This window comes from Schistocerca nitens, chromosome 8 (genome assembly GCF_023898315.1).
Source record: "Schistocerca nitens isolate TAMUIC-IGC-003100 chromosome 8, iqSchNite1.1, whole genome shotgun sequence".
NCBI classification, from domain to species: domain Eukaryota; kingdom Metazoa; phylum Arthropoda; class Insecta; order Orthoptera; family Acrididae; genus Schistocerca; species Schistocerca nitens.
In genome coordinates, this window is record NC_064621.1 from 110,210,245 (window position 1) to 110,232,797 (window position 22,553).

Here is a 22,553-nt window from a genome sequence, read left to right on the forward strand (position 1 = left end):
TCTGAACCACCCAGGGAGTGTTACCGAATTTGATTCTGGTAGTGTGAATGCGGTTTTTTCACTTTTGCTAATGAGCAAGTTCTCGAAGCGATTATGCGGCTACTGCAAGCAGTACCGATCTCGCGTATCTGGTAATTTCCTTCCTACTTTAAACCTCCAGCTCCTTACTGTTATCTTTCCTCGTACAAAAGAGTTGCAGAAATACACTGGAAAGAAAATAGTCGGAACACCTATTTCCCTCAACAGGAATTCTGTGTACTCGAAACCAACTCTTGGGAACGAGAACCACGCTGAAGAAGGAAAGTCGCAACAATGATAGCGAACTCACCTCGAGCCATTCTGGTAGTCGTTCTGAAGCACAGAACTGCTGACACAGTCCCTCTGTCAACACGACTACCTTGGAGGGGCTATATATACGACAAAATCGTATCATCCGATTGCCTTCTTGACCCACGACTGCTATCTCTTTGTCGCGATATGATCTCAAACTACTCGACTCGATGAGTGCTCTTCCCGTGTGATAAGTACTCTCGTCCAGATGCCATCTGCCGTAACGATATACTTATCTGGCTTTGTCGTAATAAAAAGAATTTGATTAACTTAGCATTAACGCTAAATAGCAGAAGTCGCAACAACGATAGTGAATTCGTTTAAGTTCTACACAAAAAATGTTCCCTATATGGTCTTTGAAGAACATTAAAGTGATGGGAAATCCTTGTTTGTCCTTCGTTTGTCTGATGCCGAGGAAAACCCATGTAAATTCACATTTTCCGGCTCTTTAGCGTAACTTTAGAGGTACTGCAACAAGTGAGGCAGCGTAGTGGCTAAAAAGAAATTTTCTTATGTGGTAGGAGCATAGTCGAAATTGTCATCCTGCTGGCACCATCATAAACTCACTCGGACGAGGAGCTAATGCTCACAGATTGCGCACTATTCAGATAGCAACATGTCCCTCCTGGGCAGTTTTAAAAGGTGACTGCTTCACGGAGGACAGTCTACAATGGCTGAGTTCGGTTTGCTGCACCCTCAGAAAGTTCGGCGCACGAATTGTAAATTAAAAAAAAAAAAGGGGGAACTAACAATTTTGTCAATCGGAGCATTTCCTCACCGTGTTGTCACTGTCCAACACGTGTGTAGTTTTGACAGCTTATGCATACTTGGTTGTGGGCGGCTATGCCTTTTACGTTTTGGCTTTGGAGTTCCTTGTGAACTAGTCGGGTGGAAAGCAAGTCGTCTAGTCGGTGGGTGTGTTGACTGTCTCTTGGTTGGATTGCCGGCGGATCGGATGTAGTCGAGTCGACTGCCTGTCTCCCCTAAGCGAACGTTAATATTTCAAGCGCAGACTGACCCCCGGAAACTTCTGAGCGCCGCTCGCTGTACTGCCTTTTCTTATTGATGTTTGATTGTGTATTTTAATGGCTCATAGCCAATGGTTTGAATTTGTGTACTTTTAGTAGTGTTTTTCAATCTTGGGCCTTTAGCCGTCTTAAAATTAAAATTCCTTACTTGCTAAGTCTTAGATTGTTTGGGCCTTCAGCCTCATTAAAAAAATTATTTAAGGGTAAAGCCTAGGGCTTTCTGCCTTGTGAAAATTTATTGTAGCTGTGTTTTTAATCATGGGCCTTCAGTCGTTTTAAAAGTAAAATTCCTTATTGTTAAGTCCTAGATTGCTTGGGCCTCCATCCTCCTTTTTTAAAATTATCTAACGATAAAGCTTCGGGCCTTCTCCCTTTGAAAATTTATTGTTGTTGTGTGTTTAAATTATGGGCCTTCAGCCGTTTTAAAATTAAAATTCCTTGCTTGTCAAGACTTAGATTGTTTGTGCCTTCAGCCTCATTTGATATATTATTTAAGGATAAAACCTTGCGCTTTCTGCCTTTTGAAAATTGATTGTAGTTGTGTGTTAAATCATGGGTCTTCAGCCGTTTTGAAAATTAAGGAGAGTGTGCCCTTAAGCCATAAGATTGTGTGACATATTCAGTCGATAGTTAACCTCGGAAATTTGCGCTGTCATGTTTGGGCAACTAAATAACTGTAACTGTAACTGACGGTCGCTCATTTGTGGCCCCTTTTCACAGTTCCAACTACCTGTTCTGTCCTGCCGATTTAACCAGGCGTTTCAAAAATAGCACATGGTTTTTTCGCGAGATTCTCAGTACTTCGTATCTGAAACGTAGTGACCAGTGGAAGTACGACTGTTTTCATAGAGGATTCACAAAGTCAATGCACAGACGGACCTGTCTACTCGGAACGTGGACGCCAATAAAGTGTACTGCAGGAAGTAGAAGACAGAGCGTCGGATGTTTTCTTGTGCGGAACACCTGAGAACGTGTCGTGAAGAGTTCGCATTGAGAGTCATAGTGATATGACGGCAGCTCCTGGAACTGCAGCATAACTGAAGGAGATAGGTTTTGCCACGATGCGGAGGCTACGTGTATTCACTTCTGAGGTAAAATGTGACAAGAGTGGGCTAAAGGACCATATACAGAAACACTGTAGGCAACAAGAGTGATACTCGTGTGGAGAAATGAGCCGCCGAGCATCAGATTGTCGGACAAAGAAGAATCGGAAGCATCGTCGGGAGAAGCAGCCATTAAATTCAAACGGGAATCCTTCAGCCGTCGTAAAGCAGTTCTCATAGACAGTAACACGGCACAGGATAGTGCACAGACGGTATGCCACTTAGTGGGCTTAGTGTGTGATGAGGGGCACAGGTTTCTTATGGGCACGGGGGCGCATGTGTCCATTACTGTACCCGGAGAGCAGGGCAAGACTTGAGCCACCACAGTATAAGTTGTGTGGGGTTGGCAATAGTAGTGTAGAGTCGTTGGGTGCGATAGTACTTGAGTTTACTATTGGGATGAGTGGAGGATTCTTGGGCTAGATATTCTCGACAAATATCGTGGTAAGATTGATCTTTGGGAACGCATGATTGAGATCAGTCGATTTTGTTTTAATTTGGTGATACAGTTACCAAAGAAGCAATGTTGCAGGACTCATCCCTCATGAAGGTGACGAGGATTGATCAACAGGATCAAATACAAGCAGATACGGAAAAAGTAATGTGGTTTTCAGTGGGCATCGATTTGTCTTGTGCGGCTTTGTACACGGTTGAGCCACTCTCAAGCAAAGAAGAGCCGGATGGTTCACACTATTTTGTCTGCAGAAGCATAGCCCGTGCAAATAATGCTAATGGGGAATAAATGGCTCCAGTTAGCATAGATAACTTTGGCAGAAGTGAAGATGGTCTGAGGAAAGATATAGCTACAGCCATTCTCAAAGTATTAGAGGAAGAATACTTCGACAGGTCGAGTCTGAATATAAGCCACAAGCAAACCATCAGTGTAGCAGCGTTACGCAATATGGTGGCTCACTTGAAGGGCAGTGTTCACACAGCTGTGGAAGAACTACTGTTGAAGTTTAGCGACTTTTTTTTACACTGGGTGTTTATCAGTTGTTCTGGTGACTCAGCACTGTTTCTCAACACAACACCGATTTATAGGAAACTTTATCGCATAGTGAGACATTAACAGCTATTAATAGAGGAATTCATTAAACAGCAACTATGAGATGGGATCATAGCATCTAGTGACAGTTCATGGAGCCCAAATATAGTCTTTGTCCGTAAGAAATCATTGTTATGGAACGAAGAAATATAAATTTTAGTGTGATTGTAGCTTTACGAATGCACGAACTATTACAGATGTTTGTCCAATCCCTAATAATACGGAAACCTTGGATAGATGCCATTCGATATAAGAACGCACTTGCTACTTTTCAGCGGCTGTTGGATGGAGTTCTAAGAGGGTTAAAGGCTAAACCTGTATGGTGTATTTAATGACGTAATAGTGTATTCAAAGGATACCCCAGGACATGTGAGATGGTTGGAGGATGTGTTTAATAGGTTAGGATCAGCACTTCCGACGCAGAGTGTGGTCAAGTGCCATTTTGTGCAAACTTGAGTCATCTATCTGGGTCTTACAGAAGCAGTTCGAAACTATCCAACACCACGAATAACCAAACAGATACAGTTATTCGTTGACTTCAGTAACTACTACCACAAATTCTTAAAGGATTTCGCAAAATTAGCTAAACCTTTGAACAGATTGCTCAAAACGTTTGTAAAGTTTCAGTGGACACAAGAATCTCATCTAGCATTTGAGAAATTGGAGGAGGCATCTGTTTCGGATCCGGTATTGGTTTCTTCTATTTTTGAAAAATAGTTCATCCTTTTGTGCGACACTTCTAACAAAGTAGCTGGGTGTATTTCGGGTCAAATTGTTAATGGACAGGAGCATTCAGTGGCGTATGCTTTGCGGCAGTTAAATAGAATGGAATGTAGCTACTGGACAACTGAGAACGAAATGTTAGTGATCATATACAGTATTATGTATATTCGGTGTTTCTTGTATGATAGAAGATTTAAGGTTGTGACTGATCATGCATCATTGGAATGGTTGCTTGGTCTGAAAGACCCATCTAGTCGTCTAGCACTTTGGGCTCTAAAGCTTAGTGAATTTGATTATGAGGTTTTCAGTAAGTCCGTTAGAAAACGCACGAATGGGACAGTTAAGTCGCAAAGTGACCAAGTTGGAACGACAACAAGCTCAGGCAGAGGATAAAGACTGTCAGGCTTTTAAGACACAGCTGCACGTTACCGTACATGGGGATTTGTTGTGCATAGCCACAAAATGCAGATTATGTGTCGTGGTCCTAGTAGTTTTCCGAAAGTAAGTGTTAGAACACGAGCAACAGATAGGCATGTTGCGGAATGGTTCTGGTGGAGGAATATGAAGAGCAACATGGAGCAGTATTCGGAGATTGTGTACCATTCAGGCAAAGAGCGGATATTTTGCACCAGAAAATCCCCTTAAAGAGGTTACCAGAGGAGTCAAACCCATTTCAAATGCCTGAGCTCAACATCTGCGAACCACTCAAAAAAACGTCTGCAGAGAATAAGTTTGTCCTTACGATCATCGGCCATTTTTCACGGTTTCTAATAATATTAGCAATTCCACACCAACAGGGCTGTGCTGGGACAGAGACATTAGTTAACAGTTGGATACTGAAGTGTGGAGTACTTGATACGTTAGTCGCAGATCAGGGTGCACACTTTGCTTCAGAGCTTATGAAAGGTGCTGTGACGTGTGTTGCGTATTCGGAATTTGCAAACAAGTCTGATCCCCCATGAAACCAGTGGTAGGACTGAGCGCACCTAGGTATGACGGCACCAGGTGTGTACAAGATCGGATGCAATATATGGGACAGACGCAGCGTTGCATCTCACAGCGCTGCAATGAACACATCAGGCATGTACGCTTGGGTCAGAGCAACAAATCTGCTGTGGCGGAACATAGTATTGACGAGAAGCACACCTTCGATTTCGAGGACACAAAGAAAATATGCAGTACAAACGGATTTTGGGACTCAGTAATCAAAGAGTCCATAGAAATACGATTACGTGACAACCTAATCAACTGCGTCAGTGGCTACCACCTCAGCACAGCCTGGGAGCCCGCAATCAGGAAAATGAGAGAAGAACGTTCCGTTCCACCAAGGGCCACGGACGGAGCAGACAGAGACGGACGCCGGCACACGAACCCTGCACACGCGTCCTCCCTCCCCCCCCCTCCCCCTGCCCCTACCGGCCGCTCCAGGCGCATCGGGCGACTCCGCGCGCGCGTGATTGGCTGGCGGTGGGAAGCAGAGAGCGGTCCAGCAGAGATATCAGCCCGTGACCGACGATATCACGACACTCGCTGAGTAGCAGTCAAGCGTGGAGTATCTGTTCCGCTAACTACCTCACATCAGCCATAGGCCCCGCTCGCACAGGTGTACAACCAGAAGTGTTTTCTGGCTTTGTTTTTATCAAAACATTGACGGGCACTTGCACTGAGGACTCGCAGCTTAGCAAAACGGCACTTGGGAAGGTTTGCATGGCGTCGCCCGACAGCAGAATTGTCGTGTCTTCTCGTCGAGGTGGTATGTTGAGCTTGGGTGGTGCCTTGGGGTCGCGGATTCCGACAGAAGCACTCAGCCCCACAACAGATCATTAGACTAGTGGAAGCAGCCACAGAAGGCTTCAACCACAGAGGCTACTGCGGGATAGTGCTACTTGATGTAGCCAAAGCCTTCGACTCAGCATGGCATAAAGGACTACTATACAAGTTATACACACAAGGGTTCCCCGGGAGCATAGTCAGGTTAATCCAAAGCTATATGAATAGAACCTTCTCTGTCAAGGTAGAAACAGCCACCTCCACGAAAAGGCGTATTCGTGCTGGGGTGCCACAGGGATCGGTCCTGGGGCCCGCTTTGTATAGTCTGTGCAGTCCAATAGCCCCTCTGCTGCACACCGCACAGTAAGCTGACGACACCGCCTTTTACACTCGTAATGCGAATAAGGACCTGGTCATTCTTAGGCTACAAAGGGTTTTAGATAACACAGAAACCTGGGCCCGTCGCTGGCGCATCACCATCAATCCTGAAAAGACACAGGCTATGGTGATCACCCGGAGACTCGGGAGACGCGGACCCCCTCAACGAACCCCCCCCCCCTCTCCCTTTCACCTGCACCTACATGGATGTCGACTCCCCTGGCGCAGATCCGCAGAGTATCTCGGCGTAACCTTGGACTCGAGACTAACGTGGAAACCACATATAGACGAGATCCACAGGAAGGTCTGCGCCAGAATGTCCATCCTATACCCAGTCCTCAACACAAGCTGCTCCCTTCCCTGCTCTGTAGGACTAAACATCTATCAGGCCCTCATACGGCCAGTAATGGAGTATGCGTGCCCTGTCTGGGGATACGCGGCAAAGAAACACCTGGAAAAACTCTAGAGGCTGCAGAACCGCGCCATCAGGGGAGCATTGCACCTACCTATGAGATTCCCCACCGACGATCTGCACGCCGCTGCCGAAATCCCACTCCTCAAAGAAAGATTCCAGGACCTGGCAAGGGCTTTCTATGAGAGCTCTTCCAGATCTGGAAATAACCTCATCCACTCCCTAGGTGGTATGACATGTCCCGCAACAAGCACAAACGCCCCGTGATGATCTTCAACGACTAAGTCGAAGAGAAAAATGCCAAAAATCTCCAAATCCTAACACCAGTCCCTAATCCTTAAAACACCCAACATCTCTCCAACCTCAGGCAAGTACTAGATACCACCAGAACACCAACACAACACACAGACAGCCAAGACAATCAAAGAGAATCACACAAGCACAACACACATTGTGGAGTAAAAGCCAACAGGCTACAAACTCTATACACTTCCCAAAGGAGAGGAAAGGTGTGTGTGTGAGAGAGAGAGAGAGAATATCCCGACACTTCACCTGAAGATGATGGAGACGCATTCCATCGAAACGTTGCTACGAGACGACAACGCTACTCGGCTGACAAGCCGTGAGGACTTAATAATGTTTCAGTCGCTGTTTACTGTTTTCGTGCACACGAACACCACTGGAGTAGTCACACACACACACACAACAGCGCGCGCGCATGTGCGCCTAGAAGAGGTACAAATAAAAGCATAATAATATTTATGAACTATTTAAATCACAAATTACTCCTCGGTTTGAACTGAATGGTTGTGCATCGATGTAACTAGAGTGGATTTTCTTGTATAAATTACAAATGTATAAACTGATATGAATCTGTGGAGCCACTTGTATGTAATGGTGATTATCAGACGGAAACGGTAGCATGAAGCATTTGGCGTTTGTCGTACCGTTATTACTGTAGTGCAAGGAGTTATTCCTGTCAAGCTCAGTTCTATTAATAATTGCAAAAAAAGTAACTGCAGTTGATGTAGATCATATAATTTTATTTTACTCTTTGATATCGAGTAATTGTGATTTCTCTGCCAACATTAAATAGTGAGACAATACATATAATTATCAGAGAACTCTGTGTCTGAATGTGAAGCGTCGTATATTCGGATTTATTGTTAGCACCGGAGATTTGAAATGGTACACGTATATTAAATCACAACGTAACTATAATTTGCCGCTGCACCAGCACAAGTGAACGTGACAATGGGTCGCCAACGTGATGTGACGGGCAGGAGGTACGGTGTGTGTGTGTTTTTGTGTGTCTGTGTAGGCACGTACAGTATACCCAAAAGATAAGTTGAGTATAATTCCAAAGTTGTGATTGGTACATATCGCCTTTTGTTTACGACTGCCAACAACCTCAGAGATGTAGTAGCAAGGCGACGTCTCATGTAATGTGTGTTGATGAAAAATAAATAACGTAAGCCGTGTTTAAATATGAACGTCTGTATAATGTGCTTTCACGAAATCATTTTATTCTGTGTCGTAATTTATGTCATAGCTAGTAATCAAATGTGCGTATGGAGCACGCATGACTAAAAGTTGGCAGCCTTGTGGTGTTATGTTTTTGATTATAAGATATTATGGTTTAAAAACCTGAATTTCAGAACAGTATTTTTTAAAAAATGATTTCTCATTGTAAGTCTTATCACAATGTCACAATGGCCGGCACGGGTGGGGGGAGGGGGGGAGGGGGGGAGTGGTAGAAGGGGGCGCGTTCCGGCACCTAAAAGTTTAGAAATTAAGCACTGATTCATTGCATAATGTGAAAAGCACCTATACAGTACTACTGTATTACAGTTCATTAGTTAATCACGACTCTACAAGAACGTTGTTTTTAACACCTCTGTTACGCGGCGCAAAACCAAGAAAAGAGGTCCAGCGCAGCGCGGCGCTGCTGGTGTGGACCTAAAACCGCGCCGCTCTGTGCAACAATGAAAAAGTTACGCTCAGTGTCGGTACAATATATCAAAGGAAACGGTTCAGTAGTCAGCGCTATGTTCGTCGACTTTCTCATTATTGACGCACGCCGGCGCATACAGGAACATTGTTGCGCATCTACCAACACACTGCTGTAATGTGCGCAGTGAAAGAGGTCGGTGACAATGGTTTTACCCGGCAAGGTTATTATTTTCTGCCAGTTTCAGTTGACTGGTAGCACTTTAATAGATACAGTAACATGATGTCGAACAGATGGTATATATCGTTAACACTAAACGAAAACGTTAATGTAAACTAGGCGAGTGAGGAAGACAGACTCTCTGTGTGCGAAATTATGTTGCACTTCAAATGCGGTAAAACAAAAATTTATGAGACTTTAAGAAACAATGATAAGATTCGGGACGAATGGATGAAAGGGAACAGGCAGATGACAAGAAAGGCGAAGAAGACCGGAAATGAAGAAATTAACGAAATAGTGTGGGAATGATTCGTAAGTGCGTGGGCAAAAAACTTACATTTATCTGGACCCATGCTGCAGAGTGAGGCTCTGAAAATCGCTAATGAGCTTGGAATTACGCAGTTTAAGGCATCCACAAGATGGCTGTAGAATTTCAAAGCTGGGTACAACATCATGTAAAATGAAGTGTGTGGAGAAGCTCGGGATGTGTAGGAAAGTGCAGCAACAGAATGGAAGGCAATACTGACCAACGTAATTGTGAATTATGTCCCGAAAGACTTGTTAGTGCCAATGAAACGGGACTGTTTTATCACGCGCTGCTGTCAAAATAGCTAGCAATTCGAGGTGAAAACTGCACCGGCGGAAAAATGTCCAAGGAAAGACTCACTGTACAGCTGTGTGAAAACATGTTAGGTGAAATGGAGAAGCCATTGGTGATTGGAAAGGCGGCAAACCGCTTTGTTTCAAAAACGTAGACGGCAGTGAGCTTCCAGTCATATGGCGGAGCAATAAAAAGGCGTGGATGGTGAGTGGTCTTATGGAAGAATGACTGGGCTCTTTCAATGCCAAAATGAAAAAAGGAAATCGCCAAGTTCTCCTTTTCCTAGACAATGCAACCTGCCACCCAAAAGTAACGTTATCAAAAGTGAAATTGGTTTGGTTCCCTCTAGGTTCAACCAGACTCACACAACCCATGGACAAGGGGGTTATTTACACATTCAAGTGTATTAGAGGCGATTAAAGATGCAATCTCTTATTCTCCGTGTTGAAGAAGCCGAAAGTGCGTTTTCTCTTGCACGTTCAGTTTCTGTCCTGGATACAGTAAATTGGACTGGCTTGACAGTAAAGGAAATAAAACCCGAAACTGTCACCAAGTGCTTCAACAAAGCGGGGTTTGGGGGTCAATAACAAGACGCTTCTGTGGCCATCGAAGTTCAAGAAAATGCAGTAGCAATTGCTGAACTAATGAAAATGCGAAACATTTCATGTAGAGCAGATGAATACATTCGAAATGATGACTTTCTGTCAACTCACTTCACTTTCAGTTCAGCAACAGATTTAACAGAAATCCGCAACACAGAGGACAATGAAGACGAAACAAAGGAAGAAGAAGAGGAGAAAAATGATGCCCCTAGAAAAATTAATACGCCTGAAAAAGCCACTGCATGCATAAACGATGTTATGCAATTTGCAGCACACACAAATTCTCCCAACTTGTTGGAACTATTGTATGGTGCAAAAACTTGCCTAGAAAAAACAGTTTTGAACAGGAAATTAAAACAAGTTTCCCTCCTTGATATGTGGCGAAAAACGTGAAACGTAAAGCAAATAAACATGGGTATAATACGTATGTACGTACAACAATAAACGAATTTAAAGTTCGAGTAAAAATATAGAAATGCCATGTTATTTATCAATTAGTGTGATAGTCCAGTGTTCTGTTGTCCAATATACAGTAAATGGTTCAAATGGCTCTGAGCACTATGGGACTTAACTTCTGAGGTCATCAGTTCCCTTAGAACTTAGAACTACTTAAACCTAACGAACCTAAGGACATCACACATCCATGCCCGAGGCAGGATTCGAACCCGCGACCGTAGCGGTCGCGCGGTTCCAGACTGAAGTGCCTAGAACCGCTCGGCCACCACGGCCGGCTACAGTAAATGAACATCTACTGTGCTGGAGTGAAGATACGTAAATACAGTAGGTGCATCATTAAAAATTTTTACTGTACTTTTGTGGATGATACCTGACAAATTTTACACAGCGCAGTGACTTCGTGTAATCCGGAAACTTGTCCAATTTGGAAAATTATTTTAGTCGCAGGCGATTCCGTTTTGAGTCAGTTTTATTGTACTCAGTTTTGTGATGATGAATGGTCTCTTTTCGCACTTCCGAAGTCTTGATTCTTCAACTTGATAAACTTCAGAGCTTCTGCGTCGATCTTCTCTGAATTTTATGTTCTTGAAATATTGTCTCTTGAGTCTTCTTTTTCTTCTGTCATCTCTGCTCCATTGTTGATTCTTTAAATATTGGTATTTTACTGTAGTAATGCTGCTCTGGTGAATGGTTGGGTACTTCTACATTTCTCCCATGTCTGCAATCTAAAACTGCTATTACTGTCTCGGTACTGCCAGTTTCTTCTCCACATTACACCTTTCGACATTTATGTTAGACGAAACACGACTATATACCAGAATTTACAGAATACGTCGAAATTTTTACAAAGAAATAAAATATTAATGGTCAAATTACATGAAACTGACATTGTATGTACTGTTTATCACTGAAACTAATATGCTGTGTTAGTTTGTGGCGGAGAAATTCTCTGTCACAAAGCGACAGCTGTGAAGTAGTTTATGAGCCCGTTACATGGTTTTCTGTCTACTCTCAGAACAACAGCATAAACCATAAACAGAGCAGCAATCGTTAATAGCTGAATAATATGCCAGTATTAAAAGCCAAACAGCTGAAAAACAAAACAGGGCTATTCTAATTATAGTGATACGACGATAGACAGAACACTTCATATAACACAGTGCTGGGAGAGTTGTGTGCTGACCACATGCCCCTCCATATCCGCACAGTTACGCCTATCGGCTGAGGAAGACACGGAGATCTGTCGGTACCGTTGGACCTTCCGAGGTCAGTTCGGATAGAGTTTGAGACTACAGCAGATAAACGGGTCTGGCTGATGGCTGGACAGCAGCATGAACCAGCCTCTTTGCACATATTAAGACCTGCCTAAGAACTTAGCGTTGAGTGTGTAGATTATACGATATTTTAATCGTTTAGTAAAAATCTTTTGGTCATCAATTAAAATAGACGGCATATCTCCATTTAAATTTCCTTCTGTTCTCTCGTCAGAGTATGGAATTCAGTCAGTTGAAATATGGAATAACCATCAAACAATGGGAGTCTTCCCGCCACAGTATGAAGCCATGCGCTAATGGGAAATGTCCTGTTTGGAGGTGGGTCAGTGTGACACCGACCTGCGTCGAGCTGAAAATCGTCAGGGGGAGCGGCGGAAGATCTGGCAGAAAACCCGAGAAAATTTTGTTCGTATGTGAAATCGCTAAGCGGGTCTAAGGTTTCCATTCAGTTCCTTGTTGACTAGTCTGGTGTGGCAGTTGAAGACAGCAAAACGAAAGGCGAAGTTTTAAATTTCACTTTCAAGAAATCGTTCACGCAGGAGAACCGTGCAAACATACAGGGGATAGGCGTCTAATGTGAACACATGTACTTACAATGGTTTATTAACAAGGGGTTGGGCCCCCATTTTCCCCGTAATACATCTGCGATTCTTCTTGGAATACTGGCGTATAATGATTGTATAGCCTCCATTGGAATTTTATGCCACTCTTCGATCAGAACTTCTTCTAACTCCTGTAGTGACGGGGGAAGCAGAAATCTGCTCTAGAGTCTGCGCTCCAATACCGCCCACAAGGGTTCGGTAATGTTCAAGTCCGCCGACTGTGCTGGTCATGGAAGACGCTGCAGTTCAATTGCGTGCTCCTCACATCACGATTGTACTGTCCTAGCTGTGTAAATGGGAACATTATCGTCCTGAAATATGGCATCATTGTTGGAAACAACATCTGAATCATGGCGTGCACCTAATCATGTAAAATTTTGACATAATGGTTGGCTGTAACACGGCCTTTGATAGTAATGATGGGACCAGCAGAATACCATGATATGGCTGCCCACACCATCACACTTCCATCTCCATGCTTAACCGTTGGAATCAAGCAATCAGGATTGTAGGCTTCTTTTGGCGTTCTCCAGACGTACACCCGGCCTGATGTTCGAAATAACGAAATTGTTGACTCGTCGGACCATATGATGTGTTACCACTGATTAGCCGTCCGGGATTTATAACCCTGACACCACGTTTTACGCTTCTTTGCGTTGGTTGTCATCACTAATGGTTTCGGTATAGCAGCTCGTCCACGAATATTCGCTTTATGGTGTTTTCGGAGGACAATGGCGATAGATACGGGGTCTCCAAGATGGCTATCGAGCACTGCAGTCACTTTAGCAGCCGTAGTTTTGTGTTTTTTTGACACAATTCGTGTTAGAGTACGACGATCTCTACAATTTAGTTTTGATTTGCGACCACTATTACGTTTACACGATGGTGTCTTTCCATGTTTTGTGCAGGCTGTCATGACTATTGAAACAGTTGCTCTTGAAACATTCAATAAGTTGGCTGTCTTGGTTGCCGATGCTCCAGCTAATCGGGCGTCTACAATCTACCCTCTTTGCAACTCTGTTAGGTTTTTCATTGCTTAGTCGACCACGGCCTCTGAACGCAAATACGAAGAGTACACTATTCGCAAACAACATGCACTGATGTCTAGTCCGTACTGAATACGCACAGTCCAGCGCAACACGTGCCTTACCTGCGTTGTTAACCGTCAAACACAACCATCCCATTACTAACACTGTTCACATTATTTTGCCTGTCCCCTGTACCGTTATTTGACCAGCGGGCAGACTCCCGTATGTACGACATAGAAATAAGCATAGCTGGCATAGAGAAGCGACTTAAAGATTTGAAAACAGGTCCGGATGGAACCCCGGTTCGATTTTACAAAGAGTACTCTATGGCGGTGGCCCCTTACGTAGCTTGCATTTATCGTGAATCTCTCGCCATGCGCAAAGTCCTAAGCGACTGGAAAAAAGCGCAGATGACTCCAGTATATGAGAAAGTTAAGAGAGCGGACCCGCAAAATTACAGACCAATATACCTAACTTCTGTTTGCTACAGAGTTCTTGAACACATTCTCAGTTCGAATATAATAAACTTTCTTGATGCTAAGCAGTTTATGTCCACGAATCAGCACGGTTTTAGAAAGCATCGCTAGTGCGAAACTCAGATTGCCTTTTCCTCACATGATATACTGAGAACTACGGATGAAAGGCAACAGGCAGATTCCATATTTCTAGATTTCCGGAAAGCATTTGACACCGTGCCCCATTACAAGCTGTTACGGAATAAGTTCACAGATACGTGAGTGGCTCGAAGACTTCTTAAATAATAGAACCCGGTATGTTGTCCTCGACGGCGAGTGTTCATCAGAGACAAGGGTATCGTCAAGAGTGTCCCAGGGAAGTGCGATAAGACCGCTGTTGTTCCTTGTATACATAGAAGATTTGGCGGACAGGGGGGAGGGGGGGGGCAATAGTCTGAGGTTACTTGCTGACGATGATGTGGTGTACGGTAAGGTGTCGAAGTTGAGTGGCTGTAGGAAGATACATGACGACTTAGGCAAAATTTCGAGTTGGTATGATGAATGTCAGATAGCCCCAAATGTGGAAAAATGTAAATGCGGATCAGTAGGAAGACCAAACCTGTAATGTTCGGATACAGTATTACTAGTGTCCAGCTTGACACAGTCAAGTCGTTTAAATAACTGGGCGTAACTTTACAAAGCGGTATGAGGTGGAACTAGCATGTGAGAACTGTGACAGGGTCGACTTCGGTTTATTGGGAGAGACCGCATATAGGACGCTGGTGCGACCTATTCTTGAGTATTGCTCGAGTGTCTGGGACCCGTAACAGGTCAGGCTGAAGGAAGATATCGAAGCAGTTCAGAAGAGGGCTGCTAGATTTGTTACCGGTAGGTTTGAACAAGTCTTATGGAGATGCATCGGGAACTCAAATGGGAATCCCTGGAGGGAAGGCGGCGTTCTTTTCGGGAACCACTATCCAGAAAATTTAGAGAACCAGCATTTGAAGTTGACTGCCGAACGATTCTGCTGCCGCCAATATACATCGCGAATAAGGACCACGAAGATAAGATACGAGAAGTTATGGCTCATACGAAGGCGTACAGACAGTCGTTTTACCCTCGCTCCATTTGCGCGTGGAAAAGGAGGGGAAATGACAAGTAGTGGTACAGGGCACTCTCCGCCACGCACCTTATGGTGGCCTGTGGAGTACGTAGATGTAGAAACCGGATTTTAGTAGTGCTGCCGATATTGTGTGTTTGGAAGCAGCACGCCACTAGGCTCTGAGGAACGATGTGAGACACAGACTCCTCACTGTGGAGGCTCAAACCGATAGCAACATAGCCACCAACCGGGAACCGTATTCACCGTGTTGGACACTGGACTGCAACACTAATGGTTACGAACAACTCGTGAATTGAAATTTTAGGGGCGTAGATGACTGCAAGTAATGAGCAAATGTCTGCGGCCAATGCACGGATTAGTGATGTACAAGACGAGTCGAGAAGCATGGTAACGGGTTACCGTCTCTGAACTTGGGTCAAGGTTTCAGTGTATAGAACTGCTACTTAACACGATACAAGCGACTCAGGTACGCATGAACAAGGCGGGCAAGGAGCGCAGGGACTGATTTGAACGGGATTTTCACGAGCTTAGAAAAAAGTGCAACCGCGAGCACAAGGAGATGTGCGGCCATTTCCTCGCTCCAACAGCGTTTTGAACAGTTAAACTAGATTGTGAGGAGGACAATTGGAGAGTACAGATTGATGAAGTGAAGCCTACAGAGAGCTTGAAAAACTTTAGTGCAACTACGAGTAGTGAACGAACCATTCCTATAGCAACAAATGAGACAGAGGAAGTGTGGTCCTCGTTGAGATTTCAACAGGGGCAGTACGAGATCAATAAGAGATAAAGGACGATTACGGTAGATTTACATGAGCATGTATCTCTGCTTAGGAATCGACTCATTCGTAATGAAGAAAGGGATACACAGAGTGAACATCAACAAAACCGACGAACTGCAGGGACGGATTTCTTACTGGAAATGTTGGAGAAAATGGTCCTATGAACATGTGTCCAGAAACGGACAGTGTGTGTGCAACGACAACAGATCGTGCCGGAACACAGCACAGAGCTTCATCACATCCTTGTCACAACAAATGTTCAAAGTGACCTGCATGTGATGCAGTGTACACGTTCACACTTGGTATCATGGATTGCCACACTCTTTCGCACGCCCAGCTTCTCTTCGAAAAGCGTCACAGCCGTCGTGAACACGCTGTTGAAGGGTCTGCACATCAGGAACCGGTTGAGCTTGCACAAAGCTTTTCAGATGCCCCCAGAGGTAAAAATCCAGGGGTTTATGTTCGGTGAATTAGCAGGCCATGCTACAGGGCCTCCTCGTCCTATCAAACGCCCGTGGAAGATGTTCTTGAGATGTCAGCGAACTCTAATGCGAAAGTGGGATGGTGCTCCATCATGCAGAAACCACATAACCTGTCGTATTGCCAAAGGCACTTTCTGAAGTAGCCCAGGTAGCGTATTCCGCAGGAAGTCCAGGTATATTCCTCCGTCGAGCTATTGTGAAATAACCAATCCACATATGCAGTCGCCAAAAATACCTGCCCACACATTGATACTGAACCGATGATGATGAGTCGCGTCAACCACTCGCTGAGGATTGTCTGCAGCCCGCACATGACAGTTATGCTGATTGATTATGGCAGTACTGTACTGCTAAACGTTTCTTCGTCGGTAAGGAGGACTGATGACTGGAAACCAATAACGGTGATTGTCTGCTGCAATAAACAGCGACAGTATCCTTCCCGGTGAGGAAAATTGACTGCTGATAATTCTTGCAGTCGTTGCAGGTAACGCGGTTAGTAGTGGCTGTCATGCAGGATACACATAATCATACTTTGGCTTACTCCATGTTGGCGGGCCACTTGAGTGGAGTTTGTCCGAGGATTCGTCTCGATATCCTGTAGAACCCGGTCCACCAAATCTGGTGTAAGCACTGTACGCCGACTCCCTGCACGCTTGTCTGTCTGAAAAGACCGATGATCACACAAACGCCAAAAAAGGAAATGTTGTGCTATGTTGTTAGTGTCTGTGAGGGTACTTGTTTTGGTGTATCCGTGCTGCCTCTCGACTTTTCCCACCCGCTTGGCCGTGCACAAACATCATCCCAGTTTGTTCCCAACATGAATGCCGGGTCATTCTGCTGCTTACAGTACTCTGCGTCAATCACACGGCCTGCAACACACAAGGAACACACGGTGCATGATCAGAGGCACTTCCAATCGTCAGCGCCATCGACCGTGGTATCAGTGCATTTCTGGACACATGCTCCCACGACTTTTTTCCTCTATTCCCAGTCAGCAATTCGTGCCTGCAGTTCGTCGGTTTTATTTATGTTCGCCCTAGTACACTCCTGGAAATGGAAAAAAGAACACATTGACACCAGTGTGTCAGACCCACCATACTTGCTCCGGACACTGCGAGAGGGCTGTACAAGCAATGATCACAGGCACGGCACAGCGGACACACCAGGAACCGCGGTGTTGGCCGTCGAATGGCGCTAGCTGCGCAGCATTTGTGCACCGCCGCCGTCAGTGTCAGCCAGTTTGCCGTGGTATACGGAGCTCCATCGCAGTCTTAACACTGGTAGCATGCCGCGACAGCGTGGACGTGAACCGTATGTACAGTTGACGGACTTTGAGCGAGGGCGTATAGTGGGCATGCGGGAGGCCGGGTGGACGTACCGCCGAATTGCTCAACACGTGGGGCATGAGGTCTCCACAGTACATCGATGTTGTCGCCAGTGGTCGGCGGAAGGTGCACGTGCCCGTCGACCTGGGACCGGACCACAGCGACGCACGGGTGCACGCCAAGACCGTAGGATCCTACGCAGTGCCGTAGGGGACCGCACCGCCACTTCCCAGCAAATTAGGGACACTGTTGCTCCTGGGGTATCGGCGAGGACCATTCGCAACCGTCTCCATGAAGCTGGGCTACGGTCCCGCACACCGTTAGGCCGTCTTCCGCTCACGCCCCAACATCGTGCAGCCCGCCTCCAGTGGTGTCGCGACAGGCGTGAATGGAGGGACGAATGGAGACGTGTCGTCTTCAGCGATGAGAGTCGCTTCTGCCTTGGTGCCAATGATGGTCGTATGCGTGTTTGGCGCCGTGCAGGTGAGCGCCACAATCAGGACTGCATACGACCGAGGCACACAGGGCCAACACCCGGCATCATGGTGTGGGGAGCGATCTCCTACACTGGCCGTACACCACTGGTGATCGTCGAGGGGACACTGAATAGTGCACGGTACATCCAAACCGTCATCGAACCCATCGTTCTACCATTCCTAGACCGGCAAGGGAACTTGCTGTTCCAACAGGACAATGCACGTCCGCATGTATCCCGTGCCACCCAACGTGCTCTAGAAGGTGTAATTCAACTACCCTGGCCAGCAAGATCTCCGGATCTGTCCCCCATTGAGCATGTTTGGGACTGGATGAAGCGTCGTCTCACGCGGTCTGCACGTCCAGCACGAACGCTGGTCCAACTGAGGCGCCAGGTGGAAATGGCATGGCAAGCCGTTCCACAGGACTACATCCAGCATCTCTACGATCGTCTCCATGGGAGAATAGCAGCCTGCATTGCTGCGAAAGGTGGATATACACTGCACTAGTGCCGACATTGTGCATGCTCTGTTGCCTGTGTCTATGTGCCTGTGGTTCTGTCAGTGTGATCATGTGATGTATCTGACCCCAGGAATGTGTCAATAAAGTTTCCCCTTCCTGGGACAATGAATTCACGGTGTTCTTATTTCAATTTCCAGGAGTGTATATTAGGAAAAGGCTAGGCAAAATAGTGACGGCAGGGACTCGGGGCATGGGGATGAATTTGACCTCAGCCACGGGAGTGGTGTCATGCGAAGGCGAGGGAAATATGGGAACTTTTGCAAGCGTTTTGCGAGGGAAGGGGCGTGGCTCTGATTGTAAATATTTCCTCACAATTAGAGGATTCGAAGTGTTCAGGGATGATAGGACTGGAATTCACTCTAGTCCTCGGTGGACCTATTTCAGTTTTCTTTGCCTCCCACATGACTCAGTACACTTAAAACGGAATTTATGTGCGGACACCTAGAAAGAGAACCTGTGCTACGAGTGAGATCGGTTACGTGCGACTGCAACACTGTGTATGAATTTTATGAACTGAGACGAGCTGTTGGAAAGGTTCCACGTTATAAAAGTCTTGTTCTCAATTGATTTACGTTAGAGCTGTTGGCAAATACTGTTACATCCTACATGCAGACTGCACACTTCGTTCCTCTGTTATGCGAACTGCTGTCAGTTTATCTTTCGCTTGATCAGCTGCGACGTAGTCGCGAATATGATCAGTGATCCAATACTGTCAGTTGTTTTTTATTCCAGTCTTTGATCACAATATCAATTCCTTTGACGATGACCGGTTTCAGTCAGTAATGACCATCTTCAGATCTAAAATATAAAAATATATACACCCAGTGGGCAGCGTGCTGTATTGTGTTGAAAGACACACTGCCCACTAGGCGTATATACTTTTATATTTTAGATCTCAAAATGGTCATTACCGACTGAAATCGGTCATCGTCAAAGGAACTGATATTGTGATCAAAGACTGGAACAAAAAGAAAATCTTCCGTTTGGGCTGAGTGTTTCATCAGCCGCCTTTATTAGAGCTCTTAAAAGTAAAAAGTAATTGATGGGATTCTCACTGGTCTGAAGTCGTGCAGGACCAAGTAAAACATGGCATTATAATGCTGCCAAACCTAAATCAGTCTGAGTTTACGAGTCCGGCGCGTCTGTTCGAATACATCGTTCAGCGCAAACAGTTCTTGTACAATCCACACTGGCCTTTGGAACTTATTCGCATATTTATTACGAAGTTGCCGTCACACCTTCGACACGTATTTCTAGCAAGTAGGTGCAAGGACAACGTAGAACGTTTAGAAAACTACTGAAAGAGACGGAGTATGACATGGGTGAGTGAATATCGAACGGAGGGTATGTCGCAAAAAATCATTAATGGCCATGTCGGAGTGATAGCAGTATCAGCTTCAGCAGAAATAAAAAGAGGGACTTCTCGCGGCGTTGTTCAAATGGTTCAAATGGCTCTGAGCACTATGGGACTTAACTTCTGAGGTCATCAGTCCCCTAGAACTTAGAACTACTTAAACCTAACTAAGGACATCACACACATCCATGCCCGAGGCAGGATTCGAACCTGCGACCATAGCGGTCGCGCGGTTCCAGACTGTAGCGCCTAGAACCGCTCGGCCACCAGGGCGTTGTGATCAGCATGAAAACCAACACCAGCCATACGGAAACAACTGAGATTATAATGGTAGTGGAGATCGGAACGATAATGCAGGAAACTACAGGTGTAACGACCGGACTGGACCAAATGGAACTCGGAATAGTTACAGCGATCACAACCGTTTGTAAAACTAGCGTGATGAGAGTCACGAACAGAACATTCTTCTGGAAAGCAGCATTGAGATTCAGTCAGCTAATCCCTGCCGCAATAGGCCAAATGACAGACTATATTCACCAAAATGAAGGCTGTCTGATGCAAGGGCATTGTGGCAGAACGAAATGTGACAGAAATATGCGATGTACAGTTTATTACATGGGAAGACCTGAGGGAGGAACTATTAATATGATGATTCCACCTGTGAGTCCTGTGGTGACAATTGCGAATACGGAGGAGTGACATACATGCATCCAGGACATTGAGAGTTCCTTTAATATTCAGAGTGAACCAGCATTTCGAAAATGTGAGAAGGCGAGAGCTTGGCCCACTCATTGTGAGGAAGGAAAGTGAAGGGAGCAATCCGTGGAAAGGGTATCGAAATGAGCAACTAGGCTCGAGTTACGCACTACTGGCCATTAAAATTGCTACACCAAGAACAAATGCAGATGATAAACGGGTATTCATTCGACAAATATATTATACTGGAACTACCACGTGATTACATTTTCACGCAATTTGGGTGCATAGATCCTGAGAAATCAGTACCCAGAACAACCACCTCTGGCATTGAGTCAAACAGAGCTTGGATGGCGAGTACAGGTACAGCTGCCCATGCAGCTTCAACACGATACCACAGTTCATCAAGAGTAGTGACTGGCGTATTGTGACGAGCCAGTTGCTCGGCCACCATTGAACAGACGTTTTCAATTGGTGAGAGATCCGGAGAATGTGCTGGCCAGGGGAGCAGTTGAACATTTTCTGTATCCACAAAGCACCATACAGGACCTGCAACATGCCGTCGAGCGTTATCCTGCTGAAATGTAGGGTTTCGCAGGGATCGAATGAAGGGTAGATCCACGGGTCGTAACACATTTGAAATGTAACGTCCACTGTTCAAAGTGCCGTCAATGCGAACAAGAGGTGACCGAGACGTGTAACCAATGGCACCCCATATCATCACGCCTAGTGATACGCCAGTATGGCGATGACGAATACACGCTTCCAATGTGCGTTCACCATGATGTTGCCAACCACGGATGCGACCATCATGATGCTGTAAACAGAACCTGGATTCATCCGAAAAAATGACGTTTTGCCATTCGTGCACCCAGGTTCGTCGTTTACACCATCGCAGGCGCTCCTGTCTGTGATGCAGCGTCAAGGGTGACAGCAGCAATGGTCTCCGAGCTGATAGTCCATGCTGCTGCAAACGTCGTCGAACTGTTCGTGCAGATGTTTGTTGTCTTGCAAACGTCCCCATCTGTTGACTCAGGGATCGAGACGTGGCTACACGATCCGTTACAGCCATGCGGATAAGATGCCTGTCATCTCGACTGCTAGTGATGCGAGGCCGTTGGGATCCAACATGGCGTTCAGTATTACCCTCCTGAACCCACCAATTCCATATTCTGCTAACAGTCATTGGATCTCGACCAACGCGAGCAGCAATGTCGCGATACGATAAACTGGAATCGCGATAGGCTACAATCCGACCTTTATAAAAGTCAGAAACGTGATGGTACGCATTTCTCCTCCTTACACGAGGCATCACAACAATGTTTCACCAGGCAACGCCGGTCAACTGCTGTTAGTGTATGAGAAATCGTTCGGAAACTTTCCTCATGTCCGCACGTTGTAGGTGTCGCCACCTTGTGTGAATGCTCTGAAAAGCTAATCATTTGCTTATCACAGCATCTTCTTCCTGTTGGTTAAATTTCGCGTCTGTAGCACGTCATCTTCGTTGTGTAGCAATTTTAATGGCCAGTAGTGTATTTATGTGTCAAGGGAAGGAATTTGTGTGTTTCTTCTTTACTGATCCATTGCTGAATATTAACGCAATTCTGGGAACCGATTTTATGAATATTCATCAGGCGGTGTTTAATCTGGGTGGAGGAATGATGACTGTTGACATCGAAAGAGGCCCCATGATGTTAGTTGTTTTTAATGAACGCGTTCTGTGTTGCGAGTATGACTTGAGCTGCGTCAGGTTTTGTACTTGATCCGGATCGCGATCTGAACTGGAAGTCCTCATCTACTGTGTGACCGAGTTGAGTTGTC

The 22,553-nt window shown here is 45.5% G+C and overlaps 1 protein-coding gene across 1 annotated transcript in view; it reads right to left on the bottom strand.

The window, feature by feature from the left end:
* LOC126199295 (myogenesis-regulating glycosidase-like) overlaps positions 1–420 on the bottom strand; it is a 39,216-nt gene extending 38,796 nt beyond the window's left edge. The window contains exon 1 of the mRNA XM_049936120.1: positions 329–420. Coding sequence (XP_049792077.1) covers positions 329–338 — 10 coding nt within the window. The 5' untranslated portion in view covers positions 339–420. The remainder of the gene's footprint in view (positions 1–328) is intronic.
* Between the last annotated feature and the right edge of the window lie 22,133 nt (positions 421–22,553).